This window comes from Sus scrofa, chromosome 2 (genome assembly GCF_000003025.6).
Source record: "Sus scrofa isolate TJ Tabasco breed Duroc chromosome 2, Sscrofa11.1, whole genome shotgun sequence".
Taxonomy (NCBI): Eukaryota; Metazoa; Chordata; class Mammalia; order Artiodactyla; family Suidae; genus Sus; species Sus scrofa.
In genome coordinates, this window is record NC_010444.4 from 55653158 (window position 1) to 55665941 (window position 12784).

The 12784-nt window shown below is 36.7% G+C and overlaps 1 protein-coding gene across 1 annotated transcript; it reads left to right on the top strand.

Moving 5' to 3' along the window:
- On the top strand, positions 6367-7338 carry LOC100626564 (olfactory receptor 2T8-like). The gene has a single exon (XM_013994600.1). The coding sequence runs from the start codon at positions 6403-6405 to the stop codon at positions 7336-7338; it is 936 nt and encodes a 311-aa protein (XP_013850054.1). The 5' UTR covers positions 6367-6402.

The following is a 12784-nucleotide window of genomic DNA, read 5'->3' on the forward strand; positions in this document are numbered from 1 at the left end:
CTGCAGATGCTGATGTGAACAAGCTTAATGCTTCAAGACTAGAAGAGCCTTCCTCTACTCAAAAAGGTACAGAAGGCACACTAGGAGGGTGCCACATAGAAGGGATGAAGCTTGGACTATTGGAGTTCAGCATTTTAATTATATGTAAGTAGGTCATAGTAATTTGTATATATTTATTAGTTTTGCTTATGAAATTTGTTTTCCAGAAAATCCACAGTTGCCAAGACCAGCTCAGCAGGATGGGGCTGAAGAATGGGCGCTATGGAACTTAAGGAAAAAAAGTTAACATAAAACAAGACACAGAGACATTTATCTTAAGTAAAGGTGGGAACCGGGGGACTCAAGATTTCAGGGACCAAGAGCCCTGCCTCAAGAAACCACACTGCTTTTACTGTGCTCTTGAGGATTATGTCAAGTGGAAAGGGGGTTGCAGGTGCAGGATATAGTGGGGCTTTTTTATTATTTTATAAGTTCTTTTATTATTTTAAAAGTCACTTAGCTGGTAGATGGTTAAACTTTTACTCTAAACTTTAGACATATAAGAATCATTAGCATTTGAGTTAGCTATCTATGCATAGCATTTCAGAGAATCCTCACTGTGCTTCTGCAAATGGCATGCCTATTTGCAGCAGCCCTGTGTGCCTAGGTTTGCACCTTGGTTCTCTTTGCTAATGCATATTCTGCTAATGACCACTCATAAACCACTTGGCCTTAAGGTTCCTCTTTCTCTTATTCTTTAGAAGACATATCATGCTTGTGCAAATGGCGTGCCAATCTGCACAGGTCCAGTGTGCCTAGACCAATGTATTATGTCCTCCTTCAGCTGACCCCATGAATAACCCATGCCTTTAGGTCTTTGTTTTTAAGCTTAAGTCATTTACCATCACCATGACTGTTTCTCAAGCAGGAAGACAGGACAAAGTAAGGAAGGACAAGATGGAGTTTTCAGCAAAGAGGCTAAGAAAATATTATAAAAACATGCCTCACAATATCTCCCCCTTTTTGTTTTTGTGGGAAGACAAAAGTAGATCTTGCAACCTCTTTTTTCATTACTTCTTAAATCACTCGCTTCATACATAAGCTTCCGGGGGTGGCCAGAGCCAAAGCTTAGCGCTCTCTGATGATGGCGAAGGGAGTCTCTGGAACTTGACCATGAGGAGATTCTCAACATGCTGTACAGCCTCCCTGGTGTCCATGTCAGCAGCAGATGCAGCCTTCTTCACTCTGATGTGATGGATCCATGGGGCAATACCTGTAACTTTTATAGCAGTTGGGGTTGCCATGCCACCCTCAGTTCCCAAATGTTAATAAATAGCCACAAAGAATGTATAAAAACCCATATCTCTATGCTGACTACCTGAGTTAATATTCTGCCTTAATTCCCCCCCTTTGAGTTGGAGACTCTAACTGTGGGAAAAGGGGCAATGACCACTCGAACTTCTTCCTGCTGAAAAGAGGAAGATTAAAGAGTATGTTATTAAAAGATAAGATTTTGTCAAACTCAGCTATTAAACTGATAAAGCCTATGGTAGAAATCAGGGAAAGCAGTTAGGTCTCCACTCATGGAACAGTCAAGTGGGCTTTGATACATTGCTTTGCATACCTCAAAGGAATATTTTCACCAGGAGGAGGAGGTCAGCTGGTTCCACAGGGCAGCTGCAATAGCTGGAGCTGGACTGGACAGCTCATGTATCTACTGTTGAAGATCTAGCAGGGAATTAGACACATTCTGTGAGTAATCAGAAATACAACACTTAGATTTTATAATAGCACAGGTAACTCATATGATTTTTCTGATTTCTCTGGCTGGTTATGAAATATCTGTATGCCTTGGTCAAAGAAATGCAGAATAAAGGCATCTCTTAAATCTAGTCCATTAAAGGCAGGTATAAACCTTGATTAGGCTCCATTGGCATGTACATTGAGGCTTTAACCTCTTACAAAATATCTCTTTCTAAAAGAGAAGTTGGACTCTGAAATAATCAGAAAGGCATCGAGAAAAGAAAATGGATTCCCAGTCACAACTCAAAGGTTATGTACAAAATTTTGTAACCAGCTTGCCAGAAATATAAATGTGGCAGATTCATGAGGGAGGGGCCCAGGATTGGAATGGAGGACTGAAAAGTGGCTCCATATTCCTACATTTACAGTCACCCAGGGCTCCTGAGCAGTGACAAGGACAGGAGCCATTATGGAAATGTCCCATCAGTCTTGATCCTGGGCCTGTGGGGTCAACCACAGAGACCTTCGTCTTCAGGGGTGACCCCTCTTCCAGTGATCTCTGAGTCTTGGGGCATTCCAATTTAAAGGGTCCATCTTTTCCACAGAGGAAACAGACTCTGGGCATAGGTCTCTGCCCTAGTCCTCTCACCTTGGAAACTCCCAGGTTGACTCCCTGTAGTGCCATAACTAGAGCCTCAGCCTCTTTGCAGTCTCTTTTCTTATTCTCTTTTCATTTTTCTTCCTGGCCCTGATTATAACATATTTCAGTTGCTACTCTGAGGAGGTGCTCCAGACCCTGATCAGATCCAAAAGCCAATTTTTGGAGCTTTCTCCATATATCTGGCACCAATTGAGCTATGAATTTATCCTTAAGAATTATTTGGCCCTCCATTGTTTCTGGGTTCCTTTGTATGTTTTCTTGATGCCTTTCTGAGTCTTTCTAAGAGAGCTGATGGACTCTCTTGTTCCCCTAGTAAACTTCTGATAATTTTTAACAGGCTTTACTCATGAGGCTTTTAATCCCTCTTCTATCCAAGTAATAAAATGATTTCTATGCCAGTTGTGAGAATACTCACTGTGATAGAAACTAAAGTAAAGAGAGCTAGGACCAAATTATTTGGAGTGAGAGGCTTTCCTTCTCTTAGTAGATTTTCAGCTTCTCAGGTTAGACGTTTGATCTGACCCCAAGTGGGAAGATGAACCTTTATCATCCTCCTTCTGGGGTCTGGAGTCAAGGGATGCTTCATGGGCTCACTCATGTATGGTTTGATTCTTCTTGATGGAATCCAAACAGGTTGTAATCCATGACCTGGTGAAATACAAGCACATCCCCTACCCCACGTGATAAGTTTTCCTGGAGACCAGAAGTTTGTTAATGTATCCTGCTACCAAATCAAGGGCTATTCAGCATGAGGAAAGTTAATCTTATTTTGTTCTGTATTAAAATGTCTCTCTGCAGCCATTTTTTTTCATCAGAGGGCAAATTTAAAAAATTTAAAGTGAATAAGGTTTTGTTTAAAAGTGTCTGTTGTGACTTAACTGTTTCTGTGTCTCCCCTTTTGTGTTTTTGAAGAGCCTGTTTTACATATAAATTGGCTCATTCCACAATAGCCTGTCCTTGGGGGTTGTAAGGGAGACCAGCAGAGTGAGTAATATGCCATGTATCTAGGAACATTTTAAATTGAGAACTGATATAAGCTGGACCATTATCAGTTTTAATTGCTTGTGGCAGGACCTTCCATTGATAACACTTTCTAGGGGCTATATTGTTTACTACTAGCACTGAAAAAGCAAATTTTTCCTTATCTTCTGGGTGTAAAGGAATTGTGAAAAAGTGGTCTTTTAAGTCCAGGATAATTAACAACCATTCAGCTGGTATCATACTAGGAGATGGGAGGCCTGGTTGAAGGGCACCCATGGGCTGAATTACAGCATTTACTCCTCTTAAATCTGTTAACAATCTCCATTTTCCTGATTTTTTCTGTATAACAAACACTGGTAAATTACAAGGACTAAAGGATTCTTCTATATGGACCTTCTCTAATTGTTCTTGGACAAGATCATTTAAAACCTTCAATTTTTCTGAAGAAAGAGGCCACTGCTCAACCCAAACCGGTTTTTCTGTTGTCCATTTTAATCTCAGATGCAACAGGTTCCACTCTCCCCTGATGATGTCGCCCTAACCCCAATCCGGGAATGTAACTCTGTTTTAATTCTTTAAGAATTTTAAAAGGAAAGGACTCATGAGTGAACTCATAAACTCCATCAGGGTTGGCAGGATCAATGCCTGGAGCCACCGTAGAAGCAACACTGAGTAGTTATGTTGTGAGCCACATGGGAAGTCCCCAGGCCAGGGGTCGAGAAACACACAGTTATACCACTTTCTCTATATAGTTTTCCACATTCTAATTAAGGTAAAATAGTCTCACATAATATGAAAATACAGATAGGGATTTTAACTAAATCAATAATAAAGCACTAACACATCCTAGGAAACATAATCACCTACCAGTCTTTTCATTTAATTGACACATTTAGTTGATTTTTCCATTAAATAATCTAAATACTATTAGCATTTCTGAGTAGTCAATTGTATTTGTGATGACTGGTTGCTTCTATGTGTTTATTTCATCTAAAAATAATGTGCATAATATGCTTTATCATAGAAAAAGTAAGAGCTAATGATTTCATATTTGATTAAATTCTTAAAGACAATTGAAACTTCATCATAAGAAAATGTATTTTGCAAACTGAAATGTAAGTTGTGATTATTTTCCAAAAACATAAATTTATCTTGCCTGATATAAGCAAAGTGTTAACTCAAGTTTTTATATTTTATAGTATATATGTTTACCTTATTTTAAAAATACCATGTTTTAATAAACAACTGGAAGGGAAGCAACACAAACATACATAGATGGAATTAATTAAAAAGGTGTATATTCATGCAAAAGCATATTGTTCATTCTTAAAAAGGAAGGAAAATCTGACATGTTAAGGCATGGATGAACTTTGAGGACAACATAAGTGAAAGAAACTAATCTAACATAAAACAAAAATAAAGAAAATACTGTTTGAGGAGTTCCCCTTGTGATTCAGTGGGTTAAGAACCTAGTATCCAAGAATATGCTGGTTTCCTCCATTACCTCACTCAATGGGTTAAGGTTCTGTCATTGCTGCAAGCTTCAGTGTAGGTCACAGATGTGGCTTGGATCTGGAATTGCTATGGTTGTGGCATGGGCTGGCAACTGCAGCTTTGATTTGACCCCTGGCCTGGGAACTCCCATATGCCTCAAGTGCAGCCCTAAAAATAAAACAGAAAGGAAAGAAAAAAAAGTAATACTGTGTGATTTCTCTTATCTCATAGTCATAGAGTAGTCAAATCTATAGAGATATAAAGTAGAATGGTGGTTGCCATGGACTGAGGAGAATGAGGAATTACTGCTTAATGGGAGGGAGGAAAAAAGGCAGTTTTAGTCTGAGAAGATGAAGAGTCTGGGGATTGATATTGATGATATAAGCACAACAATATGAAAATAACTAATGTCACTATATTGATAGTACACTTAAGAAATCTGCCAAACACCCTACTAACTTATTTACTACTAAGTTACCTATTGATTTTTAAACAAGTTTAAAGTTCTATCAATTTTTAACAATAAAATTAATAGAAATAGTGGAAAATAAGAAAGTCTCAAGTCAAAGAAATAACTTAGGAAGGTTTGGGGTTTTTCGGGCCTATAATTAGGAATTGCATATAGTTACTAGTGGTTCAGACTGCATATTAGAGATATGAGGTGTACAGATCACAAAGTTTTGGCAAATTGGAAATACATTTGACAAGAAGGAAGTGTATTTCCATGATTCCTAACTTTAAAACAACCAACTAAAACTTGCCAGTAGAATGTTGCCAGTACAAAGATGATTCTCAAGAAATGGAATTAAGGATTGAGTAAGGCTTTTGCATTGTTGTTCTCCTTCTCAACTGACAGTCTACTATGGGATGGATGCAAAAAAAAAAAAAAAAATAGGGTAAAGGGAAATGACCATGGAAAAAGTGGACTCCTGCTATGTAACTTAATTGAATCACACTCTGTCTTTGAAACTGTATTACTACCCTTATCTTTGCAGTTATGGTTGTGTTTATACAAGCTAGAATAGTTTGGCTCCAGAAAATAAGAGATGAAAATGCCTTTAAGAACTTAGGTCTTCTTGGGATGGAGAAATAAATTAATTTATCTCTGTGGCTGTGAGAAGAAGTAAGGAGTTTTATTTTTTCTTCTTTACCTCATAAAGATCAAGTTCCTCTAAATTTAAAGGGAAAATTTCTCCCTGCAGAAAATGCCTTTTACAGTTAATGGAAGTTTGCTTTTTGTATAATTGGATTACAGCCGAGTAAAATATTCTAAGACCATTATTGCTTTCAAATTAGAATTTGGCATAGCTAAACTAAGCCCTAAAATCTCCACATTAAGTTAAGTTTCCATCTATATACTCAGTTCTTTCACTTCCTAGGCCTAAGAATATAATCGCTCTTGTCTGAAAAGTAAAAACACTTTCCCAGATTAATTGATGTCAAGAGAAAGTATTGTATTTTTTTATTTCAATAAATTTTGGTATGTTATGTATCTGTAATACTCATCTATTTCTCCATTTTCAGTGTAACTCTTATTTGAAATCATGGAAAACTGGAATCTCACTTCAGATTTCATTCTCCTAGGACTGTTTAACCACACAGGACCACATCTATTTCTCTTTGTGATGGTTCTGACAACTGCCTTCACCTCCTTAGTGGGCAATGCCCTCATGCTTCTCCTGATTCTCCTGGACCCCCAGCTTCACAGGCCCATGTACTTCCTACTGAGCCAACTCTCCCTCATGGACATGATGCTGGTTTCCACAGTTGTGCCCAAAATGGCTGCTGACTACTTTACTGGCAGAAATTCCATCTCCCCTGCTGGCTGTGGGTTGCAGATCTTTTTTTTCCTCACTTTGGAAGGGGGCGAGTGCTTCCTTTTAGCAGCCATGTCTTATGACCGCTATGTCGCTATTTGCCACCCACTGAGATACCCAGTCCTCATGACTTGGCCATTATGCCTGAGAATGATTTTGGGTTCTTGGTTCCTGGGTGCAGCTGATGGACTCATGCAGGCTGCTGCTACCCTAACCTTCTCATACTGCAATTCACATGAGGTTGATCATTTCTTTTGTGAGGCTCCCTCTCTGGTGCGTTTGGCTTGTGCTGACACATCCCTCTTTGAGTATGCCATGTATGTCTGCTGTGTGTTAATGCTCCTGGTCCCAATTTCCCTCATCCTGATTTCTTACAGTCTTATCCTTTCTACTGTTCTCCAGATGCATTCTAAAAATGCCCGCAAGAAGGCTTTTGCCACCTGCTCCTCACATCTATCTGTCGTAGGGCTCTTTTTTGGAGCTGCCATATTTACCTACATGAGACCCAAATCCTACAGATCAGCAAACCATGATAAGATTGTGTCAGCATTCTATACGATCTTCACCCCAGTGCTGAACCCCCTCATCTACAGTCTGAGGAACAGTGAGGTCAAGGGAGCTCTGAGAAAATGTATTGATCAGTGCGCTGCTTTAAAATCATGATTAAGATTACATTGATATGTCTGTTTAGATCTTCTGCCCATTTTTTGGTGGGGTTGTTTGGTTTTTTGGTATTGAGCTGCAAAATGTATTTATAAATTTTGGTGATTAATCCCTTGTGAGTCACTTCCTTTGCAAATATTTTCTCCCATTCTGTAGGTTGTCTTTTCATTTGCTCCAAAGTTCAAGGCTGCACAAAATGTGCAAGATTTCTATGGGACAGATTATATACTCATTAAATCTCTATATGTTATTTCTATTTTATTTGGAATGCATATGGACCTCCATATTTTGGTATAATTTATTTAGCTATCATCAACAAATCAGACTGGATTGTTAAAAATATGTTAATGACAAATCCTTATTAAAATTTTTCCATAACAAACTTCATAATAATTATTTGTTCAAAGAATGAACAAAGTAGTCAAACAATGTTGAAGTTTGTTGATGATTTTTAATAGAAGTATAATTTTTATACACTGGAATACTCATATCTGAAAGGTGAACTTCAATAAGTTTCAATACCATATGAACTTGTAACTTACACCCAGTAGCTAGAGACAAAACTATCGCCAGAACAGAAATGTCCCTTATAATATTTCTCGATGAAATTCTTTAACCCAGAGACAAACACTGCTCTGATTTTTCTATCTAGTAGTTTAAACTAATCTAATACTTCATACCAGTGAAAACATAGTATTTTTCTTGTATCTTATGTCTTTCTCTCAACTTAATGTTTTTAAAGATTCTTATGAATTTTTTTTTAAATCTGTCAATAGTTTGTTGTTGTTTTCATTGCTAAGTAGGACTTTCTTGTTGGTGTCTGTCAACATTTATTTATGTACCATTTTGCTGACAGACATCTGAGCTATATTCAGTCTGGTATGTTATTACTAAAGCTGCTATTAACCTTTTTTTGTCTGTGATCATGTGTTTTAACTTTTTTGTAGATTCATGAATCACTTTTAAGTAATCTGTTTTCAAAGTGGATGTTCGATTTTAAACTCCCAACAGCAAAGCACATGAAGAGGGTTGCTGCAAATTGGCAGCAATTGCTAGTATTCCTAATCTTTTTTTCATTTTGTCTTATATTTAATGTGGTAACTAATTTGGATTTGATTTGTATTTCCTTGATGTGTAATGATGCTGCAGACTTTTTGCATTAGAATATTGCCTATTTGTATATCGTCCTTTGTGAATGATTCATTCTGACTATAAAAAAAACAAAAACAAAAACACAAATAAAATAGATGCTTCTAAAGCAAATAAAATTTGGTTATTTACTGATATCAACACATGGTGTTCTTGGAAATATTCAGATTTTTTAAAATAGAAATATATAGTTATTTGTTATTACTGCATATTTTCTGACATCTCTGTTTCTATTCAATTCCCTTGAAGATTAACTATTTTCACTGAACTGGGTATGTATATAATGAATATCCTTCACCTCCTCCACTGCTGAAAGTGAGGTCTACCAGGTGGCCTGTTCTGTAGTTTCTGCCTAGTGTAATGGATAGGTCATACACAGACACCTTAACAGACAGTGGACTCTCAACCCCTTAAGAATAGAAATAAAATATGCCTAAAAATGAGTGGTATGAAAGGGGGCAGAGAAGGCAGTTTTCCCCTTTTTATCAAATGTTTAATCTTACTTTGTACAGGCAATGCTTATATAGACTATCCCCTCATCACTATGACACAACTGCTGTTCTGCTTCACCTGGAGGAAAACCTGGTCTTTCTCAGTGGCCCTACTCCCTAGACAGGAACTATTTCATCATGTTTCTTTTGCTTCCTTCTTAGGTTGTACCAGAGAACATAGTTTCCCATTTCACCTTATCAAAAGTGGCTGTTTTCTTTCCCACAAACCACAAGCAGAGAACCAACAAGAAGAAGGTAGTTGCTTTTCCTTGCTCCTTTCAAAGCATCTGTTCCCCATGTCCCTGTAGACCCTCAGCTATGTTTAAGCAAATGCCTAGGGTGAGGCATGACTTCATGTCCCTCAATTGCTCTGGAAGAAGTGATATTGAAGCAGACACTTGAAAGGCATATGCAAAGGTCAATTGAGGAGAAGGTTGCTTGTTGCCTCTAAGGCACCAATCAGGCTTGTGTGTTAGATGTGAAAAGATTCGACAAGAATATCCTGTACTGGGTAGTGGGTAACTGGTAAAGTGGAACTGAGTTTGATATGGACCACAGGGCAAATTCAGGGACCAGGTTAAGAAGGAGTGTATAGGTTATGTTCAATGTGCAGAGAGTACAACTAAGCACAAACAGTGACACTATAAAGCAAATGTGATGTCCTGATAGAGATGTCTAGTTCTGAGTAGGAAGAGAAGCAAGGAAGAGATGTATAAGGAGAGCAAGGAAGAATCAATGGAAAGAAAATTTAACCTAAAAATCTTAGAGAGTGGGAGACCTCAATGTCCTTAGAAATGGTGAGGAAGAGTGTATGTGTGGAGAAAAGAAAATGGATGTGGGCAAAAATGCAATTTTCTAATAATTAGTGATATTGAGCTTCTCTTCATGTGCTTTTTGGCTTTTGGCTATTCTTTGAAGAAATGTCTTCTTAGATTTTCAGCCCATTTTTAAAATTTTGTTGCTTTTTTAATATAAATCTCTATGAGTTGTTTGTATATTGGAGATTAATTCCTTGATTGTTATTTATTTTTTTTGTCTTTTAGCCTTTTCTAGGGCCGCTCCTATGACATATGGAGGTTCCCAAGCTAGATGTCTAATCAGAGCTATAGCCGCTGGCCTACACCAGAGCCACAGCAATGCCAGATCCAAGTCATGTCTGCAATCTACACCACAGCTTATGATAACACCAGATCCTTAACCCACTGAACAAGGCCAGGGATTGAACCTACAACCTCATTGTTCCTAGTTGGATTCGTTAACCACTGAGCCATGACAGGAACTCCATTTGCTAGTCTTTTAATTTTGTTAATAGTTTCCTTTTGTTTGCAAAAGCTTTTAAGTTCAATTATGCCCATTTATTTACTTTTGTTTTTATTGTCATTGGTCTAGAAGGTGGATTGGAAAAGATATTGCTGCAGTTTATGTTGGAGTGTTCTGCTTATGCTTGCCTCTAGGAGTTTCATAGTATCTGGTCTAACATTTAGGTATTTAATCCATTTTGAGTTTATTTTATGTATGATCTTAGAAAGTGTATTAATTTCTTTATTTTACATGTAGCTGTCCAGGTTTCCCAGCAAAACTTAGTGGAGAAATTGTCTTTTCTCCATTGTACATTCTTGACTCCTTGTTTGTAGATTACTTGACCATAGGTGCTTTGATTTATTTCTGAGCTTTCTATCTTGTTCCATTGATCTATATTTCTGTTTTTCTGCCAGTACCATACTGTTTTGATGACCATAACTGTAGCATAGTCTGAAGTAAGGATACTGATTCCTCCAGCTTCCTTTTGCTTTCTCAAGATTCCTTTGTCTATGGGCGATCTTTCATGCTTCCGTACAAATTATTTTTTTTTTATTTAGTTCTGTGAAGAAGGGCATTATGCTGATATAGATTCCTTCTATGCCCACTTTTAAGAGAGATTTCACCAGAAATAGGTGTTGGATTTTTCAGTATCTATTGAGACAATCATATGATTTTTATTTTTCAGTTTGTTGATGTGGTGTATCACACTTATTGTTTGGCATGTATTGAACAATCTTTATATCCCTGGGATAAATCCCATTTGATCATGGTGTATGATACTTTTAATGTACTGCTTGATTTGGTTTGCTAATAGATTGATGAGTATGTTTGCATTTATGTTCATCAGTGATATTGGCCTGTAGTTTTCTCTCTCTCTTTTTTTTTTTTTTTTTTTTTTGTGGTGTCTTTAGTTTTGGTATCAGCATAATTGTAGCCTCACAAAATAAACAGGGGAGGGTTCCTTCCTCTGCAATTTTTTGTTTGTTTGTTTTTAGGGCATGACCTGTGGCATATGGAAGTTCCCAGGCTAGAGGTCAAATCGCAGCTACAGCTGCCTGCCTATACCACAGCCACAGCAATGCAAGAACTGAGCCATGTCTGTGACCCACACCACAGCTCATGGCAATGCCAGATTCTTAACCCACTGAGCTAGGCCAGGGATCAAATCTACATTCTCATGAATACTAGTCAGAATCATTTCCACTGTGTCACAATGAGAACTCCTTTTGCTGCAATTTTTTGTAGGAGTTTCAGAAGAATAGGTGTTAACTCTTCTCTTAATATTTGATGGAATTTGCCTGTGAAGTCTTCAGATCCTAGACTTATTTTGGGGGTGGGAAGTTCTTTAATCATGATTTCTATTTCAATTCTTGTGATTTGTCTATTCATATTTTCTATATCTTCCTCATTCGGTCTTTGAAGATTTTACCTATAATTCTTTTTTTCATTTCTTCTAGGTGGTCCATTTTATTGGCATACAGTTATCTGTGGTAGTCTTCTGTGTCTGTTGTATATCAGTGATATCAGTTGTGATTTCTCCTATTTCATTTCTAATTTTGTTGATTTTAATCCACTCTTTTTTTTTCTTCATGAATCTGGCTAAAGGAATATCAATTTTGTTAATCTTTTCAAAGAACAAGCTTTTAGTTTTATTAATCTTTTCTATTGTTTTCTTAATTTCTATCTCATTTATTTCTGCCCTGATATTTATGATTTCTGAAAATCATATATTTATGGATTCCCTTTAAAAAAAGTCAGAAGCCTGCTTCAATCAGCATGGGTTTATACAAAATATACAATTTGAAATGTAAATGAAAAATACAGTATTTTAAGAGCAAGCCACAAACCCAGACCCCTGCATATTGAGGCTAATAAGTACAATTAAAAACATTCAATTTTTTTGTACTTATAACAAGTACAATTATAAACATTTAATCAAAAAATAATTTTACCCTGAATATGTGTGCTTTCTTGTTTTTAGCATATGTTCCTCTATATACAAATTACTGAAAAAATGTTTGTTAAAATAATGATTCAAGTAATTTTTTTGATAAATTGATGTATTTACTTGAATTTATATCATACCTGCCAATTGCACCACCAAACTGCTTACACTTCATTTTGTGAAATATGGTAAAATGTATTTTATGTAGTTTTTTTAGTGTCAGGCTAAACAAGGGCCACCATTCTCCCTCTTATAGAAAATAAAAAAATAAATAAAAACAATCTTTGTATTTTATCTATACCTATAATATTTTATCATATAAATTTTGGTATTTAACACACAGGGCATTAATTTGGGAATTTGGTGTGAGTTGTAGAATCTGAATTTCTTTTTTTCCCAATTGTCTCTTCAATTTTCCTGCTTATGCTTGTCAACAACATAATACCATCACTTTTTCTTTTAAACTTCCTTTCTTTCATACTGAATTTACATATGTCAATTCCAGGGCTCTACATTCTGGTCAACTTCCTCTTTGTTTCTTATTTCAGTGGGGATGATA